The 21,746-nt window shown below is 42.4% G+C and overlaps 1 protein-coding gene across 2 annotated transcripts in view; it reads right to left on the reverse strand.

Annotated features, from left to right (window-relative positions):
• Nucleotides 1-21,746, reverse strand: part of LOC311012073 (adenylate cyclase type 1-like) — a 34,936-nt gene that overhangs the window by 11,968 nt on the left and 1,222 nt on the right. For both annotated transcript variants that reach the window (XM_084007393.1, XM_084007394.1), the window contains exons 2-7: nt 18,754-18,903; nt 18,225-18,343; nt 10,859-10,970; nt 3,325-3,452; nt 830-988; nt 163-304 (exon numbers count right to left, since the gene is read on the reverse strand). In XM_084007393.1, coding sequence (XP_083863519.1) covers nt 163-304; nt 830-988; nt 3,325-3,452; nt 10,859-10,970; nt 18,225-18,343; nt 18,754-18,903 — 810 coding nt within the window. The remainder of the gene's footprint in view (nt 1-162; nt 305-829; nt 989-3,324; nt 3,453-10,858; nt 10,971-18,224; nt 18,344-18,753; nt 18,904-21,746) is intronic.

Consider the following 21,746-nt stretch of genomic DNA (forward strand, 5'->3'; position numbering starts at 1 on the left):
ACGGGTCAAGATAAGTCTGCTTCGTTAAGTCCCTTAATGCTGATTAGCGTACGTCCTGCTGAAGCCTCGTTAACGCGTACGCACCGTCTCGGTGATAAAAAAAAACAAAGAAAAAAAGGTTCAAGCGGGGCCGTCATCAGCACACAGGTACAGGTACAATACCTTCCGGCGGTGAGATGGCACTATAAAGAAGGTTTCGATCTCGTGTTTCTGGAGGAAGGCGTTCCTCTCGTGGCCGTTTCCAGGCTCCACCTCGTAATCTCCGTTTAGGCACTCCAACGTGGACTTGGTGATGTGGACTTTCCTGGGGAACACAGGCAGAGATGGGACAGGATAATACAGGACTCAAGTGGTCTCAGGGGCACAAACAGTCCTGAGCTCTTACGCATGAAATCCTGCTCATGAGTGTTTTTTAAATGATTTCTTCCCCCTCTTTCACTCTCCTTCATTCACATCTCTCTCTTTCTCTCTCCACCAACCAGATTCAACCACAAGCTCCCTAAGCCAATCACATCACGCTGTCAGAGTTTAAATTTGGTTCTCTCTTCTGCTGCCGGATGTCGTTGCGGCTCAAACCGAGGCGAACCCTCCTCCGTACCATTCACCTCCAGTCATCATCAAATCCAGACACCAGTCCTGCTCCCATCCCATCATCAGATCTTTGGCAACTCCCTTCTTCACCACCACCAGTGTTATTTTTTGTTCCTGATCTAACCACAGCATCACTATTATACTATCCGTATGATCATGCATCATGCAATAAAATATCGTTCACTTAAACAAAGTTGTTATACGTCATATGAAGTATTTAATGTGCAGCAGTACTGACCCAGGTAGTCCTCCAGCCTCCATCACATTGGCAAGGGTCACGTCATTGGACCACACGTCGTACTGCCACTTCCTGAGGCCCAGCACGCCACACAGCACACGACCCGTGTGCAAGCCCACGCGCATGTTCAGGTTGACTTCTGTGGCCTCGGCCACTGACCTGCAGGGGGACACGAACACGAGGAGCGTCGGAGCGAGGCCTTGTCTGTATTTCTACATCTATAATCTACAAGGCAGCGCAAAAACGACGTGACATTGGCAAGTAGTGTATTACCTTTCTGCACAAGACATTTTAGTTGGAGGTGGATGCTTTCATCTTTTGTTCTTTAGAAGCTGAAACCATTCATTTTCTTAATTGTTCCTACACTAATTGTATTCTAATATCCATAGCTGTTTGTCATTGAAATTAATACAATAGCCTCTTTTGCTGATGTTAATGTAAATTATGTTATGGACAACTTTTGTTATGCTTTTATTATTTAATAAATGAAATGGCTCCTCATCTGTTGACATATTCTTTTCCTCCTTTGATTTTGTATTTATTTATTTTTTATGTATTTTTTTTTTTATCTCAAATGTAGTGGTGTTGTTTCTTTGTTGTGTATTTATTTGATTTAATGTAATTTATTTATTTCCCTGGCAATCTACTGCAATGTAATGCAAGTCCTGACTACGGACAGCAGAAGCTACAGGTGTGCCTGCGGCCACAGGGGGGCGGAGTTCCGTCTTCGGAGACGTGACGTGTCCGGAAGTGATTAGGTTATAAATTATTGCGTTCACGGCCGCCGCGCTCACGGGCCAGGGCGCGCTTTAAGGATAAAATGGTTAGAGTTGTGCTTCAGCAAAGTGAAAATAAGAAAAACTGATTTAATGTGTCACCTTACCTTGCGTTACGCGATATTCGTGATCTGTACAGTGGGTCCTGGTCTGGGCTAACACGCTACATGCTAACATCTCACGTCGACCCGTTAACCGGTACATGCTAACCCCTGTGTTAGCCGAGCAACAGTTAGCTTTAGTGACGTGTTTGAGGACTTTCAATCGGACAGAGAGGCCGGTAGAAGTGGTTCTACAGGGACCGAGAGGCCGGTTGAAGTGGTTCTACTGGGGCTGAGAGGCCGGTTAAAGTGGTTCTACTGGGACCGAGAGGCCGGTTGAAGTGGTTTTACTGGGACCGAGAGGCCGGTTAAAGTGGTTCTACTGGGACCGAGAGGCCGGTTGAAGTGGTTTTACTGGGACAGAGAGGACCGGGACCGGTTTTGTGATGCTTTGGGGGACGAGCGAGCCGAGGAATCGAACCTGGTCCAGGTTCTTTCAGACAGGTGAGTCCTTAGAACACACCCAAACACAACACAACCGCTGAACTCGGCGTTCCCTAGCAACGTAGATGCGTGCGCGCGCCGCGCGATGTCAAACGGCGCCCAGACTCTCCTTTGCTGTAAAATACGTGTTTAGTGTTTTCTGAGTTTGTTGTTTAAACATACATACATTTATTTTTTTATTTATTCTACTGTTGATTCTAAAAAAATAAGTTTCCAGGCGTCATTTTGTCCGAAGCCCCTTTTTTATTATTTATTGTGGGATCCGTTGTTGTCTCTTTTCTGGTTAATTCTTGTGAGGTGGCTGTATATTTATAACCGATAAAACACTTGTATGCACGGATTGCAGAGCATTCATTTGTTGTAACTTAAATGTATATTATTTTTTTACATAAAGTAATAATACATGTTTTCGAACAAGCCTCTTTAGACACAAACTAGACAAAAAATGAAAAAACTGTGGCAGAGGATGTTGTATTTTAATAAGTTGAAAGACATAATATTGAAAGCAGTGTTCCTTAAACCTGCATTGTTGCTAGACTATTTCCAGTTAATGCAAACTGTATAGCTTTATATAAATTACAATAATAATATTATTATTATATGGGCGTTTTCCAGGACACCCAAGGAAACCTTGCATGTACACTTAATAAAATAAAAACAGTAAAAACTGACCAACAACAGACTAAAGTAAGAATGGGTAGATACTGAAAAGTTAAATGGAGTAAGCCAGTTTGAAGAGGTGGGTTTCTAGTGTTAGATTTAGTGTTTGAGGTCAGGAGAATAATATAAAAATGTGACTACAAGAAATGTGTGAACCTGGATCACACTTTTCTCTAAAATACTTAAAATAGACTAAAGAGAAGAAGAAGAAAAAACGCGTTTGTGTTTCATCAGCGTTGAGGAAGAAGAAAAAAAAGTCTTAATTAACAGGTTTTGAGTCAAGTCATGAAAGTTACTGATTTTAATCTTTCTTGCTGCACCTCAAGCTCTCATTTCTTTTGGTCAATAAAGTAGCTGCTTTTCAGCCAACTGTAGTTCAGCTCAGATATTCAGTGTTAAGAATCCGCTCGCAGCACACATGGCTCCTCAGGCTGCAGGAAATCTCTCAACACAGGCTGTGTTTAGAATAGATTATACTTTCATTCCCATGTAGGAGGTAGAAATCACCACTCACGTTATGGTGTCGATCATGTCCAGGCCCATCTCCACGCAGCAGTGGGCGTGGTCCGTCTTGGGTTGGGTCAGTCCAGATACGCAGTAGTAACAGTCTCCCAGGATCTTAATCCTGCGACAGTGGTTCTCCTGACAAGTACAAAAAAACAAAAACAGATTATGATTCCAACGAGGATTCACATTATTTCTTTTTTGAAATGCCATGCAGTCGCTGCTCCCTGGTTTTATTTTAACTTTATGAAACTTCAGGGGAACTATTTTATTTGTTTGTTTGTTCCACTTCATAATAACGCTGCCGATAGCTCAGTGCATTTTTTTTAATGTTGATTTCATGTTGAAAGTGAATTAAAGATGCCCATTATGGAATTACCACAATGTTTTAAGATAAGATCATTTTTTGTTGGGACATTTACAGGGTTACAGCAGCAAAGGGTTACATAACAAAAATAGCAAATACAATAATAGACTATGTACACGGTATAAAACAAAGTAACAGTTAAAACAGTTAAAAAAGGTAAAGCGTTAAGAGTTTATTCTAAATTTTGACACCCTTTTGACACTTTTTTTTGTTTCTTACTGCAGACAGATATCGGTTTCACATATCGGTTGTCGGTCTCCTTGATTAGTAATCATCGTTATCGGCTCTGAATCCAGTTTTAATCATCACAGTGTTAAAAACAACAACATTATAGCAGAGGACCAGAAGGCATTGTTCCTTCAGATTCATCAAAGTTACACCAGAGCAGTGGATGTTTGAGTTAAAACATTCTGACATTTAATTATAGTTTATCCATTTCACTGATCCACATCCATCAGTGTCATTCGTTAACTGTAGCTCCGAGCTTCGACCCATCGATGCCAGGTCCACGGGGTTGTTGAGTTTATGGCGCGGGATTGTTTTACCTCTTTAGTGTTAATAACATGTCAAAATATGTCATCCTTCAACATTTAGGATTTTATTGCGGAACCTCACTAATAATAAATAGATCGTGGTGAATTTCTGTTATCGGGATATTCGTAAATATCGTGAAACGTGGGATACAAACTACATTATTTACATTGATTATCTTGTATTTATGCAGGCAGACCTTATGGTAAATTATCTCAGTCCTCTCAGGTTATTTTACTGGTTTTGTGGCCGGCCATCTTGTAAAGTCAATGTCATATCATGGATATAATGTGTCCCATTCGTTCATCGAAGGCTTTAAAAGCGTTCTGAACCGTCTTTGACCAACGTGGTTTGTTTAAATGCTACTTCTGCTAACATGCTAACAATGCTACGTTTACCGTATATAGAATAACCTAGAGAATGCCAGCTCTCTGGTTCCTGCTGTTACTAATTTAACATTGATGACTAGTGAAATCACTTTGTGTGTTTTTGTGCTGCTGTGATATTTATTTAATTCCTGGGGGGTTCAACGAATGTGCTTTTTGATCTTTTCCTAAAAGACAAACATTTCAAACGTGCAGCTGAATCTCAGAGCTAAAATTAAACGGCAACAAAAAAAAAAGTCTTGGCTTCAAAGTTGTTTTGTTACTTCACTCCATCATATCAAGATGTGTTATTTACTTCAAATAGACACCGTAGAAAAATCGAAATTGCGAGTCACGTAGGTTTAAAAAAAAAAATAGACGAGACTCGTGTATACTTGGAAAATTGAAATTTCACATCGCGTGAGCCGTGACCCTCTCCAGGCCCTTGACAATGTTTTTCTTGACTGTAACGGAGCCAACGAGGTCTCCTCGGGGCTCCTCGGGTCACGGCGGTAACAGATGGCGCTATAGTGAGCTGACGCTACAGGAAGTAGAGGGAAAGCCCCGTACTTACAGTACAGTCTCCTACTCTGTACTTTTCCTGTGCTAATCTGCACCGCGACGGCTTAGGGGCCTGATTCAGCCCCAAGCAGGATTACCAGCGCCATGTGACCCAAGCATCCGGGTGGTCAAGATGGACAAAGCAGGTGGATTTGGACACCTTTTTTTTCTTTCTTTTTTTTTGCGATTTCCATAAGTAAGGAAGCCCCTAGCAATATGTAATAATTTACATTTTCAGTGAGGTCGGAATATATTGCTGTATTGTAGTTGTACCTTCCAAACGCATTTATTCTCTCAGAGATGCAAATAAGCAAACACTTGAGCGAGCACATACAAAGAGAACGGGGGGGGGGAGGACCAAAAGGGACACGGCGAGCAGGAAGGAGGAACATCCAGTAAACGATTATGAAGCAGAAGACGAGCCAGCTGAGAGTAGCAGCAGTTCATTTCCTCCGAGGCCCCGAAGGAGCGAGCGGTGGGTACACGCGGTGCTTTCCTGCTGCACAAAGACAACCATCAGAGTTGTGTGCATGCTACTGATGAGGCTTAAGATTAGGGTCCCCGCTCCTGTTGTTTAGATGGTGGGGGGGGGGCAGCACGTCCATCTCCAGATCTGCCCTCCTCCAACACCTCATATGTGAAGTCGTCTCGACGTTTCCTCCATCTCTGCCTGCCATGCAAGCAGCGACTGCAGCTCCCTCTTTGTCACCCAGCTCCCTGTTTTTTTTTATTTTTTTTTATTGATTTGAATTAATGAGCAATAATTTATGTGCAACAACAACATGAATAATATATCAACACTTCCTCCGTTGGAGCGAGCGGGTGTTGGAGATCTGTTAAGTAAACATATTAATGTAGATATTATTTAACAGATTTGACAGCTGTGGCAAATGTTCAGCCGTCCAGCTGTGAGTTTATTTACAGAAACATTCGATGGGTAATTGGAAACAAGGGCTGCTGTTTTCTTGGAATAAATCTTTAAAAACTCCCTCCAATGTTAATATATTCCAAGTAGCCTTTAGTGTGTGTGTGACGTTGAAGGTAATTGAAGTAGATGGAAAACAGAATCAACAAACGACAAACGAATGGGTGACCTCACGGTGACTACGTCCTCTTGTTGTATACAGTCTACTGTCAAGTCTGAGAAATGACCCTGATGATGTCATAGTGACCTCTGTTTGGGTTTGGAAAATACACATTTTTTATGTTTTTAAAGAAAAGCCAGCGTTGTAAACTGGGGTGATTCAAACTAAAAGACGAGGCAAATGTACAAGTCAGAGAAAAACTACTCAAGATGCATTATGGGAATTGTAGGATCCAGTGCTTTAAGAGCTTGACTCATTAGTTACTAAAAGTACCAGCCTCATTTCTGACCTTTTAACCTTCTCCAAGTTGGTATTCTCACTGCAACGGAACTGAGCTTTATCCTGAATTGGGCTCGTTTTATTTTGGTAACAGAAGCATTTTTTCTTTTTTTTTTGTTCTCGTTTCTCCTCCATCCAGATCTCAAGCTGGCTTGTTTGGCTTGGGTTTTGCTTTAGTCCATGGTTTTTCACACACAGGCGTCTGAGGGGGAAACTGCAGGACTTGACGGTGATCCTCACACCTGCTCATGAGACGAACCCAAACAGGCTGATCTGAGCTCTGTTTACACCCAGACTTTAGTTTCTGGCAAGGCAGCTGTCACCGTGTGGGCAGCGAACACTCCTTGTGCCTAATTTAAGAATAATATATATATTTTTTCATTAGTATCCTAAGCCGTTGTGTTTGTTAAATGTTTTCCTTGGCATAGGAATTTAGTTTTATATAATCCTTCAGATGTACGAATATCCACATCTACAAAGCCAGGCTTTTTGTTGTTGTTGTTGTTGCAGAATTGTATTTGAGAATAGCAGTTCAGTTTCTTCCACTGTGATAGGAATCTGTAGTTTCTCATATAGAGATTACAATTGATTGCTATTAGGTTGCTAACAACAAGTGACGAGCACGAAAAAGTGAAAAATAGAGCCTGATTTAAAAAAAAAAGAGACCTCATGATCTACAAGATTAATTTTTTGCTAAAAAAACTATACAAATATGTGTTTTTGACTAAATGAAATATGATTCTGGTATGTTTTAATGTCATTTTAAGAGTTTTAAGCATATTTTGATGATGGTCGGGATGATAAGCCAAGATAATCATGATATAACATTTTATATCGTCTCACGCCTACTCACGACTAGATCTAAACTGGAGTCTTTGCTTTATTTCTACCAAACATGGAATAGTTCGGACAACAGATACGCTTGGCTGAAATATTGTTTTTTTTAGTGGAAAGGATTTAAAGAATATTCCTGCACAAGCCGTCGTGCGGCGTGAATGAGAAGGGGGAAGTCTGACTCGTGGAAGGAAGTAAGAGGCAGTAGATAGATACATCATTGAGCCGTCCTAAAAATGGAAACACAAGAGAAGAGAGTGCAGAGAACCACGGGGCATGAAAGACACAGTCGAGGGAAGTAGGCTGCTGCGTGTCAATCACAGAGCCGGGAAACAAGGAGCGGAGGAGTCTCAAAGCTGTGATGCAGGGAGGTGTTGGGAGAGGAGAGAAAAGGGGAGACGAGAACCAAGAGCTTTGTGAAACTCTGCCATGGAAACGGTGACGACACACACACACGAATACACACACACACACACTCGTACGGGCACAAAAGCACATCCAGTCCAGAGCTATTAATGTTATATAGCATCACAACAACAGTAAATTAATCACAGAGTCCCTCTCACAGCAGAAGCTGTTGCTTTGGGTGCCGGACAGACTGTTGGGAGCTCGGCCAGGGAGAGGAAGTGTTTATAGATGGACCAGTTGGTGTGTTAATTTATATTCTTGCTATCCCCCTCATCGTCATTAAATCTCCTTCTTTTACTTGCATTTTTAACCAGATTCCCATCAAAATGATTTTTTAACCTGTATGTCAAATATTCCAATCGACAGCTAAAACGCCGCGTTCCGGTTCACGGTGGAGTTCAACAGTAAAACGCTCTGACTTCACCCGTGTGTGACTGTCTGCTACCTAATCTGGGTAGTGATACGGTTCGGAGGCCTTGCTGAGACGTCTGCGCCCCTCGTCTTCAGTCTCAGCGGTATAGTCGGCAGCTTCTCAGCCCGTCGGTGAAGAGTTATAATTACTCCCAGCTTGTGTCTTTGTGGGTGGTGGGAATCCAACAAAAATACTGATCGCTGAGAGTGGGCTTCCTGTAGATTTCGATTATGAAGCTACCCCCCCCCCCCCCCCCCCCCCCTTCTTCTTAATAAGACGCAGTCCAAGAAGGATTGTTTCTTATGCCTCCAACCATAGAATAAATATTATATACAAGACTGAATATAAGAAGAGGATGTCATTTTGAAGTCGTAGCCATCTTATTTATTTATTTTTGCAACCAGAAGTTACTCGAGAGGGTGGAGATAAGGGCAATCAAATGCTGAAAAATACATTTTTAGGCACTCAAAACTGTTATAATGAACTTTTATGAACTGAAAAATGCTGTGAAAAAATTAAATATGATGTGAGAGAAAGATAAAGTATTATCAATTATAATTGAGTAAATGATGGCCTCTCTCTTTGACAGAAACGGTGCATTTTCTTTTCTGAGCATTAGTGATGATTGATGCTCCTAAACACTCAAACACACACACGCGAAAAAAAAATCTATTTATATCCGACGTCTAAGATTAAGTGTGAAAGTGATAATGTGTCGTTTTCAGAAGCGGAGGTTAAAAGGCTTCTCTTCATTGCTTTTTAAACGGGCTTGATGGCGAGAGGGAGAGGAGACTCGGTCGACTCCAACGGCACTTTGAGGAGTACACTGTGTTCCTGGCCGGCTTCCCATGCAGCTTGACAAGTCCAAAGAGTGGACAGGTGGTGTGGGGACGGTGCTGGAATGGAATTATGAGAAGATTCCCAGTGGCCATGTGGCATCGCCCTCTCTTAGCATGGAAACGAGAGAAAAAGAGTCTGCGTGGCCACGGTGACCACAGCGATGAGTCACTGGCACTGCCACTTCCTGCCAACATGGATCAGAGTGAGCGAGGCTGTGGGTCAGGGCAAGGCCAGAACATTTCATGACAAGTTTTCGTGGCTCGGGGGTGTGGGGGGGGGGACAGACGGCCGGCAGCCAAACGGAAACGAGGACCGATCCATTCAGGAGGTCGGCTCCTCCAATCACACGGCTCAAGGTGGCGTTTCTACTACTTCGGGAGATGAACGGTGTCATGTTTGAAGCTGAAGAATCGTAGCGTCCCTGAACCGACTCATGACTGTTTGCTGTTTAGAGCAGAGATCTTCAACAGGGGGTCCTTGACCCCGAGGTGGTCCGCAGAGTTACTGCAGGCGGTCCCGGAAATGATTTTATCCCAAGCTTTATTTCTTCCGAAAATGTAAATATGTCCACCTTAACATGAAAACAACCTATAATAAGCCAATGTAAATCTTCCTATTTATTCAAGTTTATGAGGTTTTGTTATGAAAATTGTGATGTAAAAACGCCAATATAGAATTCAAATATATAGTATAGTTTTTTATTTTATTTTATACGATATGTAATCGGGGATCCCTCCACCGGGTCACTATAGGTCTTGGGCATCCTTTGCCTTAAAAACGTTGAAGAATTTATCTAATTTTTGCTCAACTTTCTGTCGATAATAGACGGGCTGCAGCTGCCGATGTGAGACGGCAGGCAAATGCAGCGGATCCAAGACTTAAGCGGAAAGGCGATGCCAATTGTTGTGACAATAACGAGTCAAATGAGAGACGCTCTCTATTAATTTATTTTTTTTAAGTCACGTTCTAATTTTGTGCACGTAAACACAAACAAGTTTAAAAATAGAAGCTCCCCACACGGCCAAGTAAAACCCTTTCTATGAAAGCAAAAAAAGGGTTAGTTGTAATCCTGTGGATTAGTGGATTTGACAAGGGCATGTGCCTGGTGTAAGTAATAGAGGCCAGATTACATGCAGATAAGGCTGTGGCGGGGTGATCTGCAGGGGGCTCAACCTTCTCACCAAACAAAAGATATGTGTCAGCCAAAATTCACAGTGGAGGGAGAAGGAGCGATACCCTACCTTTTCTGTGGAGAGGTGCTCTCATTTTAACACAAATTTAAAGGCATAAAAGCACACCGAGGTGCCACTTTTTCCACTGAAAGACTTGGTAACACGTGCGGCGTCACATTTTGAAAGATTAACACGTGGTTGTCAAATTCACGGCAAAAGTTGAGCGGATTTTCGGCGCCGAAATCACAAAGAGTGATATATCGACAGATGGGAGAGCTGAAATCTTTTTCATGTGAAACGGAGAGAGATTGGGAACTCGGCGGTCCCCCCCTCGTTCAGTTCGGTGAGCGACGAGGTTTAGCTCAGGGTAAATCTGGCCCAGATTAAAGAGGTCTGTCTACTCTGCCTCAAATGAAGCGCCGGGTAATCATATTAAGCATCATATGGGCTTCCAGTGTTCGCGGTGACGTCATGCTAAGCTGCCACAATAGTGGCATGTGCCAGCAGCCTGTGGTCAAAGCACGCACACACACACCCACACACACCACACACACACACACACACACACACACACACACACACACACACACACACACACACACACACAGAGTTTGGACAGAGTGTACGCTCCTCATGCCAACAGTGCCTGTAATTGAGGGATGTGCGCTGGAGGAAGGGAAGCAGACTCACCGTGGCGAGCTCATCAAACTTTCCAAACAGCTCATTTAGCAGTTTAACCAGTTCCTGGGCCGTGCACTGGGAGGCCAGACTGGTGAAGCCGACTATGTCTGCAAACAGGATGCTGAGAGAGAGAGAGAGAGAGAGAGAGAGAGAATATGCAGGTTATTTATAGCCGCATGCATGAAGGTGGAGATAAAAAAGGGAATTTGTAAATGACATTTAGGAAGCCGGAGAAGTCGATTTTGAATATTGTCTTTGGATATTTGCTATTTTACTGTTAATGAAACTTTCAGATGACCAAACTGAAGTAGTAAAACAGAAAACAAAAAAGACAGAGAGAGAGAGAGGAGGATGCTCTGTTCTCTAACTGGCAGCTCAGTGGAGCAGAGCGACTCAAAATAGAAGCGAGATCATCCTCACGGGGATCAAGGTGGAGACATGTCCTGTTAGGAGCTGCTCAACAGGCATTCTGGGAGATATATACTTGTATTCCCCTTTCTGATAGTGGGACGAGGGCTGAGACGATGGAAGATATTTATCACGGATAAGATGATTGTGGTGAATTTTCCTCATTGGGATAATAGTGAATATCATCACGAGTGACTTGAAAAATCCTGTTTTTAAAATATACAGGATACAAAAATTGTTTGTTTGTTTCTAAAAAGTCATTATTTATTTTCCTTTATTGATCGTGGCAGACCTTATTATTTGGGATCATCTTATCTCAGATTATTTTATTGTTTTTGAGTCTTATCTGAGATAGAAATGATTTTCAATAGAAATTATTTTCTTAAGAAAAATGTCTAAAAGTAGAATTTTTAAAGAGTAATAATCGCAAAACCCAAAAAACGCTGTGAAAGAGTTATAGTCGGAAGACAAAACAAACGAATCCTGGACCAGACAACAACAAAAAAAGTTGCCTTTAAAAGCTTATAATTTATAGTAGGGTGTTATTTTGCTTTAAAAAAAACAACAACATGAAAATTGACGTACAAGAGGAATTTCCCTTTTTACTCTAGAACTCCATTGACTCAATGAGCTCTACCACCACATTTCAAAAGGCTGTATCATCCAGTGTTAATGTTTTGTGTTTGTGCAGTAAATGTCTTTATTGCTGCATTCTGACCAGGATACAGGTGCAGTCGCCAATCAGCTGCTATTCCTTCTAAACAGTTTGATCGTTGGCCTCTAAGAGCCGATCAGACAACGCATCGACTCTGAATTTAAACATTTATTGTGTCCAAAAAACAGTTTCATTCTTCGGTTAAATGGCAGACAATTCTGCACAATGGCTGCCTTTTAACCCAAAAAGCGTGGAGGATAAATGTTCTAAATGTTGGTGGAGATTACTTTCACCCTTAACACCCTTATTCGTCTTTCTAACGTAACATCCGGGTCTGTAGGAAAGGCTACTTGAGTCCGCCTGCCCCGGAGAAACGAGTCCTTATTAATCTGCATCGGAGCAGATCAGGAACTTTCCCCGTGATGGATTTGCTGGGTGGCGACGGCGGGCGTGAAGCGGGGGGGGGGTCAGTCATCAAACTCCTACTCTCCTGTCCAACTTGCGCGTCTCCTCCTCTCGTCCTGACGGCAGATGGTCGGCTGCATGTGGGCTGGTGTTTCCACGATGTGACAGAGTGCTGGATCTCTAACGGCGAGCTGCTAAATGTCATTTTTGTTGTCTCGCAGATGTCACCGTAACGAGGGGGAAATAGATGACATAAAACCAGTGTTTTAACTGGCGACCATCTGTGGCTCACAAATATTTGAAATGTTTAATAAATAGTGAACGCTGTAGCGTATTCCATATCTATCGGGGAAAAAATAGAGCAACAGTCGAGCAAAGAGCTGAGATAAACACCCAGTTATTAAAAAATTTGTTTCATGGTTGCTACGGATACCGATCCAAAACAATTTCTTGCAAACTCGTCTTGAATGAACCATTTTAAGAGTTAAACAGCTGATTGTATTTTGTAGCCAAATGTCTTGCATTTTACACCATGAATAAATACAGTTTTAATGATGTAACATAGCAGTTGTTGTTTATATATTTTATATATATTCCCAGCATCTTTTGGCCCAGATTAAATGCAGATTGCTGAACTTTTCACTAATGTTGCTCAACAGAGTCGCTGTAATAACATGAGCCTTCTGTAGCTGTCATTCTCTCCAATTAACTGAAATGTCAACTCAGACGAGCTGATTGTGAAACGCATCGTCACAGTCCCAACCTGTGGTAATCATGCAAAAAAATAAAATAAATAAATAACGGCTGGAAATCAAGCCACAGAAAGTGTTTTTGTAGGAAAACTACACGTGTGAAATGACTTCATCCTCATTTACGTCCATCTTTACGCGGACTAATTATTTCAGAGCTCTGCTTTTTTTTAAAAATAGCACAGGAGCACTACGACATGAGCCTGGAGCAGCTCGCTCTGTCTGTTGTGATGACGGGCAAGGAAGTGGCCATCCACACACACACACACACACATCTCCGGATGATCCCCAGCGTGCTTTATAGCAGACTCCTGCAATGTGACACGCGTCTCCGCTTACATCTGCTTCACCATATCTGCTCGGCTGATTCTCGTCACGACTGCTTTCCTTTCAATTCAAATGCTCTTTTGTCAGAGAGTGTCATGTAAATCTTCACGTCCACATTCCTCAAAAAGGAGGAAAGTTGGATTCATGGCCGTCGTCCGCTCAGCCAGAGCTGGACTCGTCCGCCTCACCAGATGTATAAACTTGCCTCTGGCCGTGAATCTCACACAGCATTCTCCCTTTCCTCTATCTGTGCCATCTATTTTGCAAGGGCAGCTCACGGGGCATCGTCGCTGCACGCTGTGTGCTTGTGATTTGCTTTAAAAGAGATGGAAACAAGCCAGAGCATGTTTCCCCTGTACCAGGATGGTAATATGTGGAGCCTTTCCTTCAGGAAGCGTTTTGGTTATGTATGTGGAGGAGAATTCATAGTGGCAGAGGTTTAGTAGTCCAGTTCTTTATGATACATTTTACTTTCTGTTCACTCTGACTTTTAACTAAAAACCAAGAGGATTAAAGATGAAGCTCTGCAGACCGACGGCTAACTCGATTGTTGTCCCCACGTGGTGGAAATCTAATCCCGCTGAAGTTCTTCTGATGTGATGTTTATTTATGTTCTTTGGTTAATAACTCATCAGAAACATTATTGGATTTATTAGACCTGCAAATCGACATGCATGTTATGGGGAGTAATGGTAGAGAGAGGGCTGTTTAATGTATAATAATCACTGGCGTGCTTTTATACATGGCCTTAAATATAGATCAGAAATCATGCAGAAATCACACTTTCATGAAATTCTGAGGTCTGTTTGTTTTTCTTTCACACCGCAAACAAACCCAAACAGAGTCCGCCTGAAAGCGGACCGCGACCCACCACTTCAGGCGCTCTTTGGTTTGGTGTTTTGGTCGGCCTGAGGTCATTTTTTATTTATTTTTTTTACCGAACCAAACAGGTTAGGTGTGAAAGCACCCAGAGGCTCCTTACGCGTGGCCGCGCATGAAGCATGAACCAGTCGTCACGTGCTGCGGGGAGCATCCCATTTAGTGCGCGGTGACCCGATGTGAACTTCACTGCACTCGGTTTATTTTTGGTTTTCCTGGTTTAGAGCTTCAGAAACCTGCTGTCATGCTATTATAGTGGCTCTGTTGTGCAACATGAGGGAAAAGTTCAGCATATATAGCTATATTGCATAATTAAAGATGTATTTAAACACCCACGTGTAAAAGGCAGACTAGTAAATCTGAAGTGTTGCCAGAGATATTTGGCATAGAAGTTGCAGATATCAATAAAAATCATTTTCAGCGAGTAATCTCACACCTCAAAGGCACTTGTGTCTTTACGAGTTGAGAATCCCGGGGATCGCAGTCGAGGAGCGTCTCTGATCTCGAATGTCCTCGGGCGAAATCTTCAAAACCAAACGCTGCAGCACAGCGAGTCTAAACTCAGCCGTTCTACACCCAACCGACTGCACCGGTCAGGATCTCAGACTCCAGTTTCCTGCTCAGGAAACTCACCAAAGCACAACAATCCAAATGACTAAGCGACATAATACAAACCTGATTTTTGTTCCCTGTGGTAACCACAAATTGTCTAATAATATTGTCTAATTCGACCTCCCTCACACCCTCATCCATTACTTCCTCTCCAACGGCACATATTCGTGGAAAGTTATTCCCTCAATTATCTCCCATTTCCCTCCGTGGGAGGCATTACTGTAGCTATTTTGGCAGATGTGATTTCAATTTAATCACGTAGCGGAAGACACAAGCCAACTCAAGGGTTAACCGTTGGATGGGCCCCTCTGGAGCCGCGGTATGTGGGCCGCGTATGTGCTGACGTCGGGGCCAACAAAGGGGCAAGATGCTTGCTGCACATTTTTTTCGAAGGGTGTAACTTCTCTGTGATGGTGCGAGTGAGCAGCCACAAACACCACAGTGACCGATGTGATCAATAAACACCCATAAGATGACAATTTGGCCTCGTATAAATAAAATCAACAATAACCATCAACATCATCACCCTAAGGACCTTAACGAGGCGTAATTAGAAAAATAAATGCACACATTCATGGGAAGTTAGCTAGCATACATACATGTCGGTTGTTAGCATCATAATAAACTCACTTTATAAACAAGCAAATTTGCAATTTTTTTCCCTCAGAATATTGCCCACCTCTCTCCGCTCTGTTTTTTTCTTCTCTCCAGTGGCCCTAATACGCCGTCGTAGAGATGAAACCACGATTTAAAAAATATATGTTTTCCTTATACATTTGGCTTGACTTGATAAACTAAGAAATATTTCATAATTCTGCTCAGCTTAGTAGCATTTTTAAATATATTTTTTATTGTATCAGTTTCTTTGCTACAGCCCCTCCAAATAGTGGTGTTTTCTTGTCAACGTTGGGTCTATAATTTCCCACAAATAGTGTTAAATTAACTTCAGGTTTGTTACTTTGGAGTCATTTTCTTTTCTTTTTTTTTTGTTGGTGAGTGATTACTACAATATCCCTGTGGCTGGATTTTAATCAGATCAAATACTGCCCACAGTCTCAGAACATAATGAAGAAAACTGCGAGTACATTGTGTGCACCGCACTGTTTACTTTCTAATTACAGTCCACCCGAATCACATAAATCATGTCCGCATCCAGTCTGGATCACTCTCAAAGGGTGGCGCTATCTGAAGGAGTGCAAGGCACAGAAGCAATCAGCAGGCCTCCACCGAGATGTCCATATTTAACCGCCGCTGCATGCACACACACACACACACACACACACACACACACACACACACACACACACACACACACACGGCGTTATGCAACGAGAATTTAGTCTCCATTGCATTTAATCCCCTGTAGCAACTTAATCCTGGGGCTAAGCAAACTCTCCTCCTCGAGAATCCCTGCTGCTGTGAGAACACAGAGGGAAGGAGGAAGGGGAGATAAGAATAGAAAAAAAAAGGAAATGCCGGAGCACGATAAAGGAGATTTAAGAGGTGACGAAAAGGAGAATGGAAAATATCGGATTTAGAAGTTACGGGAAACGTCGTGTTTTCAAACATGCTGTAGACAGGTTACCGACGAAGGATTTAAAGGTCAATCACAGCCAGCTGAACCTGCAGGGGTCAGGGGGTAAGTGTTTACTAACTAAGTGGGTTTATTCTAGTGCTGCACTTAAGTACAACTCTGAGGTACTTGTACTTCAACCGAGTATTTTCCACGTCATACGACTTTGACTCCACTCCATCTATCTGACTGCTGACTTTCCAGATTAAGAGTTTACAAAATATATAATCACTTTAAAATATATGATTTGTTGCTTTAGGTTACTTTTTTTTTTTTTTTTTTACGTTTTTTTTCTTCCTTTTGACATTAAAATGCTGCTTTCATGCTAATGCATCTATAATAACATCCATAATAATAATCAGAAAAATAATAATAACAGATTGATGGGGCATTTCTACTACATAAGGGCAAGTTTTATCTTTGATACATTTTGCTGATGACACTGCCCTTTATTTTTACATGGAGGTATTGATACTTTTCTTATGTAAAGGCAGGGCTGGGCAATAAATAAACATGACAGTTTATTGTCTTTCCAATGAAAGCATACCGTGACTTAATGTATATCAAAATGGTCTAAAATGATAATAAAAAGTAAATACTAACTCTCTCAGAAAATCTGAATTGACAATCTGGAATCTGCTCATTGAAATACCCCAGAAATCAAACTATTTCCTTAATCTGATTACTCTTTATTTGCTTGGATGCATGTAAACATAGTGTATAGCTGGGAATATTTTTCCATTGGTTTTCTATAATCTCACTTGAAGCTCTAATGTTAATTTTGCACTATTTAAGAGTACTTTTAATTTGTCAATTATTTAATTCACACAAAAGGAAGAGGGAAAAATGGCTTTACTATTTGAATATAGACAATTTATTTGTTGAATTAGCAGAAAATGTTGCTGTATCATGATATATATGTTGATGGAATGACCTACAGCGTTGGCCACATCACTCAGCCTGATGTAAATGAACTGCAGATTGTATAATAGACTGCAGTAAACAACTCTAAGACATCAAATGTGCTCAAACGCCAAAGGGCCGGTCCATTCACAAATGATAGGGGAGGAAAGATGGTGACTTCTGGGGGAAAAAAAGGAGTTACTGTAACATCTCAAAGACACACTGGAGAGGAGCCAGAGGAATCTCCTCCTCATTAAGCATTGCTTAATCTGCCATTCTCCGTTTCCCAGCAGGAACCCGAACTCCCAAAGCCTCGTTTCCCCCGGGGAGCCGCCAAGATATGATGGCCCAGAAGTTGGCACATGCGCCACCGGCATATTGGCCTTAGCGCAGCAAAAAAAAAAACGTGCCCTTATTTGGGTTATTTCCTCGTAGCCCATAAATCATTTCACTTATCATTGCTTCAAAATGTGGTCAGCCATATAAAACAAATGGAATGCACATCCTGCCGTCTTTGGGTTATCAGGGCTGATGATAATAAGTGAGTCAGGGGGCTAACCCTCGGTTATTAACTGTGAAGAATTACATTTTTTATTTATTTTGTTGCAGCCGGAGGTGGCGTTAATGTTTTAGGACACTGTTGGCTCGGATCACACTGCGCCGTGCAGCTCGCTGCGTTCTTTCCAAAGGACATGTTTGGTCAAGTTATTCACTTTTTTTAGCGTGCAACCATAATGCATCGGGACAGCGATTGTTCCACTATTTCAGCTGGAAGAACGATAGTATCGCCAAATACTTACATTAGTGAAGTCAACTCAAGGGGCACTTATTCCCCACTGGGAGTGTTCGATGTGAGGATCCTACCTGACATTGTCGTGACGCTGGATGTAGATTTTGTGAAAGATCCTTTCTGGGGGCTTCAGGAAATCCTCTTTCATCTCCATAGCTACGTTCCTGGGCAACAGACTCATTAGCAGGCGCTCCTGTGTGTGTGTGTGTGTGTGTGTGTGTGTGTGTGTGTGTGTGTGTGTGTGTGTGTGTGTGTGTGTGTGTGTGTGTGTGTGTGTGTGTGTGTGTGTGTGTGTGTGTGTGTGTGTGTGTGTGTGTGTGTGTGTGTGTGTGTGTGTGTGAGTGAGTGAGAGAGGGAAAGAGAGAGCAGATAAAGTAAGTTTAAATATACATTTATACAGTTAAACACAGCAAAGTGATCATGGGACAAAGTGTGAGTAGCGATAAGAAATGTGCTAGACAAAAAGGCATGAAATCTAACAGAAATGAATAATGTGTCAAAATGACTCGCGGCACAAGACAAAGAGGGAGGAGGAGAGGGGATCAAAAGCACAACCCACATCTCCGTTCACCCATAATTTCAGCCCAGTCGTTTGGCCTGTACCTGTTTCTCGTTCTCGTCCTCCATGCGGAGCCTCTCTTCGATGCAGTTGCGAGCCTGCAGGAAGGCCTTCCTCTGGGCTCGCTCCGTCAGGATGCGCACAAACAGCCCCGACAGGTTCACGCTGGTGAACAGCACCGTGTTGGCAACCAACTGCAAGCAAAATAAACGTTAAATACACCGTTTTAATTCTTTTAGAACAGTTGTTAAAGACATACGGTAGTAGGAAATCATTGAGAGATGTCGTGAATGTAGAATGTTGCATGTATTTTTTATATTTGTCAGTTTATATAAACGTGTATTTAAGGTCCACGCCCTATTAGGCCATTGTAGGGAAATAAAAAATAAATATTACAGAGCAGGGGGAGGGGGTAATATTCAGAGAGAAAAAGCTGCACATTTATGAGAAAAAAGATGTGAGATTGTCCTGCGAGTCGGCCCCAGATAAGCACATATAATGGATGGACGAATGTTACAATATAACGCGTTTTGCACTCGGTGGCTCACTTCACTGCTTGTGTCATGGTAGTTCCTGTGCAAAGTGCAGGGTTTTTCTTGTAAATTTGCCACTTTTAATCTCCAGATTTCTTTTTCTCAGATAGTACCATTTTAATCTCAGAAATTCTGAGTTTTTTTTGTTTTGTTTTTATAAACTACAGTGGCCCTAATAAGTTGTATGTAAGAATGATGAAAGAAGTTACAGTAAATATCCAAATTTCAAACATGTATTGGTGCACATTCTTACATACTATTTATGTATTCAGTGAAATATACACATGTATACTTGCATATAAGTGTATCCCTAATTTTGAGGTCCTGAAACTGGGAGATTTGGGAGCCTATATGGGCCCTTTTGTAGCTTTTGAAGATTGTTTTGTGTTATTCATTAATGTTGTTGTCATTAATCCCAGTAGTTTTTAGTAGTTTTGTGATTTATTGCCATTCTTTGCCGACCTATTGTGTGTTTTTAAGCAAACAATCACACACAATGATAAATAAAGTTGAATAGATACATTTGCCACCGTCTCTACTACAAGTAACTATTCCATCTGGTGTCTATGTGACATCCTCTGATGTGAGAGGAAGGCGGGGAGGGCGGCGGGGGCCGAACATTTCTCTGACATTAAAGCGGTGGAGGCTCCGTGCTCCGGTTCATCCATCACAGCAGCATGACTGCTTCAACCTTGTACGGGACACGAAAGAAAAGAGAGTTTCTCTCCACTTGACTGAGGTCAGCTGATGTGATTTTGTACACAAAAAATACAAAAGACACACACACTGCGGGCAGGAATTATACATTCATAAGAATGAATTATCTTCGTATGCTAGGTTATTCATCACGAGCGTTTTTTCTTGTTTCTTGTTCACCTCTATAAGAACTTGCTTGACACTTATTAAAACAATACGATATATAAAGCTCCATATCATCTACTCTCTCGAATTTAACAAACTTCCATTGCCACAGACAGTGTTTCCACAGTCTGATGAATAATGGATTGCCTTGAAAAGACTGTTTTTGGCAGCAGCGGTCTGTCTTTGTGCTCGGGGTGGCGGCGCTGGCAGGCATCAACGTGTTCAAACGACGCTCCAGTTACGTCCCGGCCCCCCGAGTGAGTAAACGTGGACATCCGAGACGAGCGGTGTGTAAAAACACACCTCTGCTTATCTGTGGCCGTAACCCCAATTTGCCTTCAGATGGCAATAACTGACCGCAATGCACTGAACTGGCTCTCGCAGCTGTTTTTACCCATTCGCCCGTCAGTCAGATAGCTCACATTTACATTCGCTCTCCTCCTGTAAAGTAATGATTTTCACACAGAATAGGGGATTTCACTCTTTGATGCATCAGTAAAAATGCAGCAGTATAAAGAATAGAGTGAGAGTGAGACCCACGGCTGAAGAGAAGGGGACTATTTTTCCCAGGTTATAGTCCACGCCTGCTTCAGCGATGAGGTATTTCAGGTAGACTGAGCCGTGAGAGCGTGACGCTACAGCGGGCTGAGTGCCTGGGACCTCGGTGGGTGGTTGGTGCAAGCCTGGGCCGTGCGAGGTCATAGCACACAGCTCATCTCCAAGCTTAATGGATTAGCTATCTCTGGTAGTACAGCTAACACCGTCCTGCACATGGCAATGCAGGTATACCTCATAGCCTACTTACAGGGGAATACGCTGTCATCCTGTGAGGGGGTGTGATGAAACGGATCGCATTCTCAATTTCCACGAAATGCACAATCTTGGTGTCGCACGTTCCACCGCCCTCTCGAGGGTTTGACTCGACTCGCAGCCGAAGACGGTCAGGAATGTGACTGTTGTGAGAGGAGGAAGCTACAGAGATAGAAACGCATCCAATTCTATTTCCACTCAGAAATGACATGAATGACTGTGCCCTCTTTTCCTTAACTGAAGCATATAGTGTGTGTGTGTGTGTGTGTGTGTGTGTGTGTGTGTGTGTGTGTGTGTGTGTGTGTGTGTGTGTGTGTGTGTGTGTGTGTGTGTGTGTGTGTGTGTGTGTGTGTGTGTGTGTGTGCCCCTCTGTTTGCCCTACTTCTGGTGCTGGCAAGATGTCACTCTGGTTCTTCTTTTCCCAGCCAGCTCCTTTGGGCCCAAATCGCCTCCCAAAGGACTCAACCATGAGCATGCAGACTTCACTGCCCATTCTTTTTATGACACATCATTGTTTGTTTTCTTTTTTTAGCGTCCTACAGGTAGCACAGCTTTGGCTTTTGACAGTACTTAACTATTTATGAACACTTAAATGGGTAGATTTACTTACAGGTGTGATATTGTAATATTTAGGGAGGAAAAATGAAGATTAAAATGATTCATGACTCAAGCTAGCACATCTTTCAACCAGGAATTAGAGTTTTCTATGTGATGAAAGCCTGCAGGTCCCATGAAGTCCAACCGCAGGGAGCTGTCCTTGGTGCTGAACCTCTACACTGAGCCTATATTACACTTAGGACGCATGTGTATAAATAACGATGGTTATAAGCTTG

This window comes from Eutrigla gurnardus, assembly GCF_963514095.1.
Source record: "Eutrigla gurnardus genome assembly, chromosome: 4".
Lineage (NCBI taxonomy): Eukaryota > Metazoa > Chordata > Actinopteri > Perciformes > Triglidae > Eutrigla > Eutrigla gurnardus.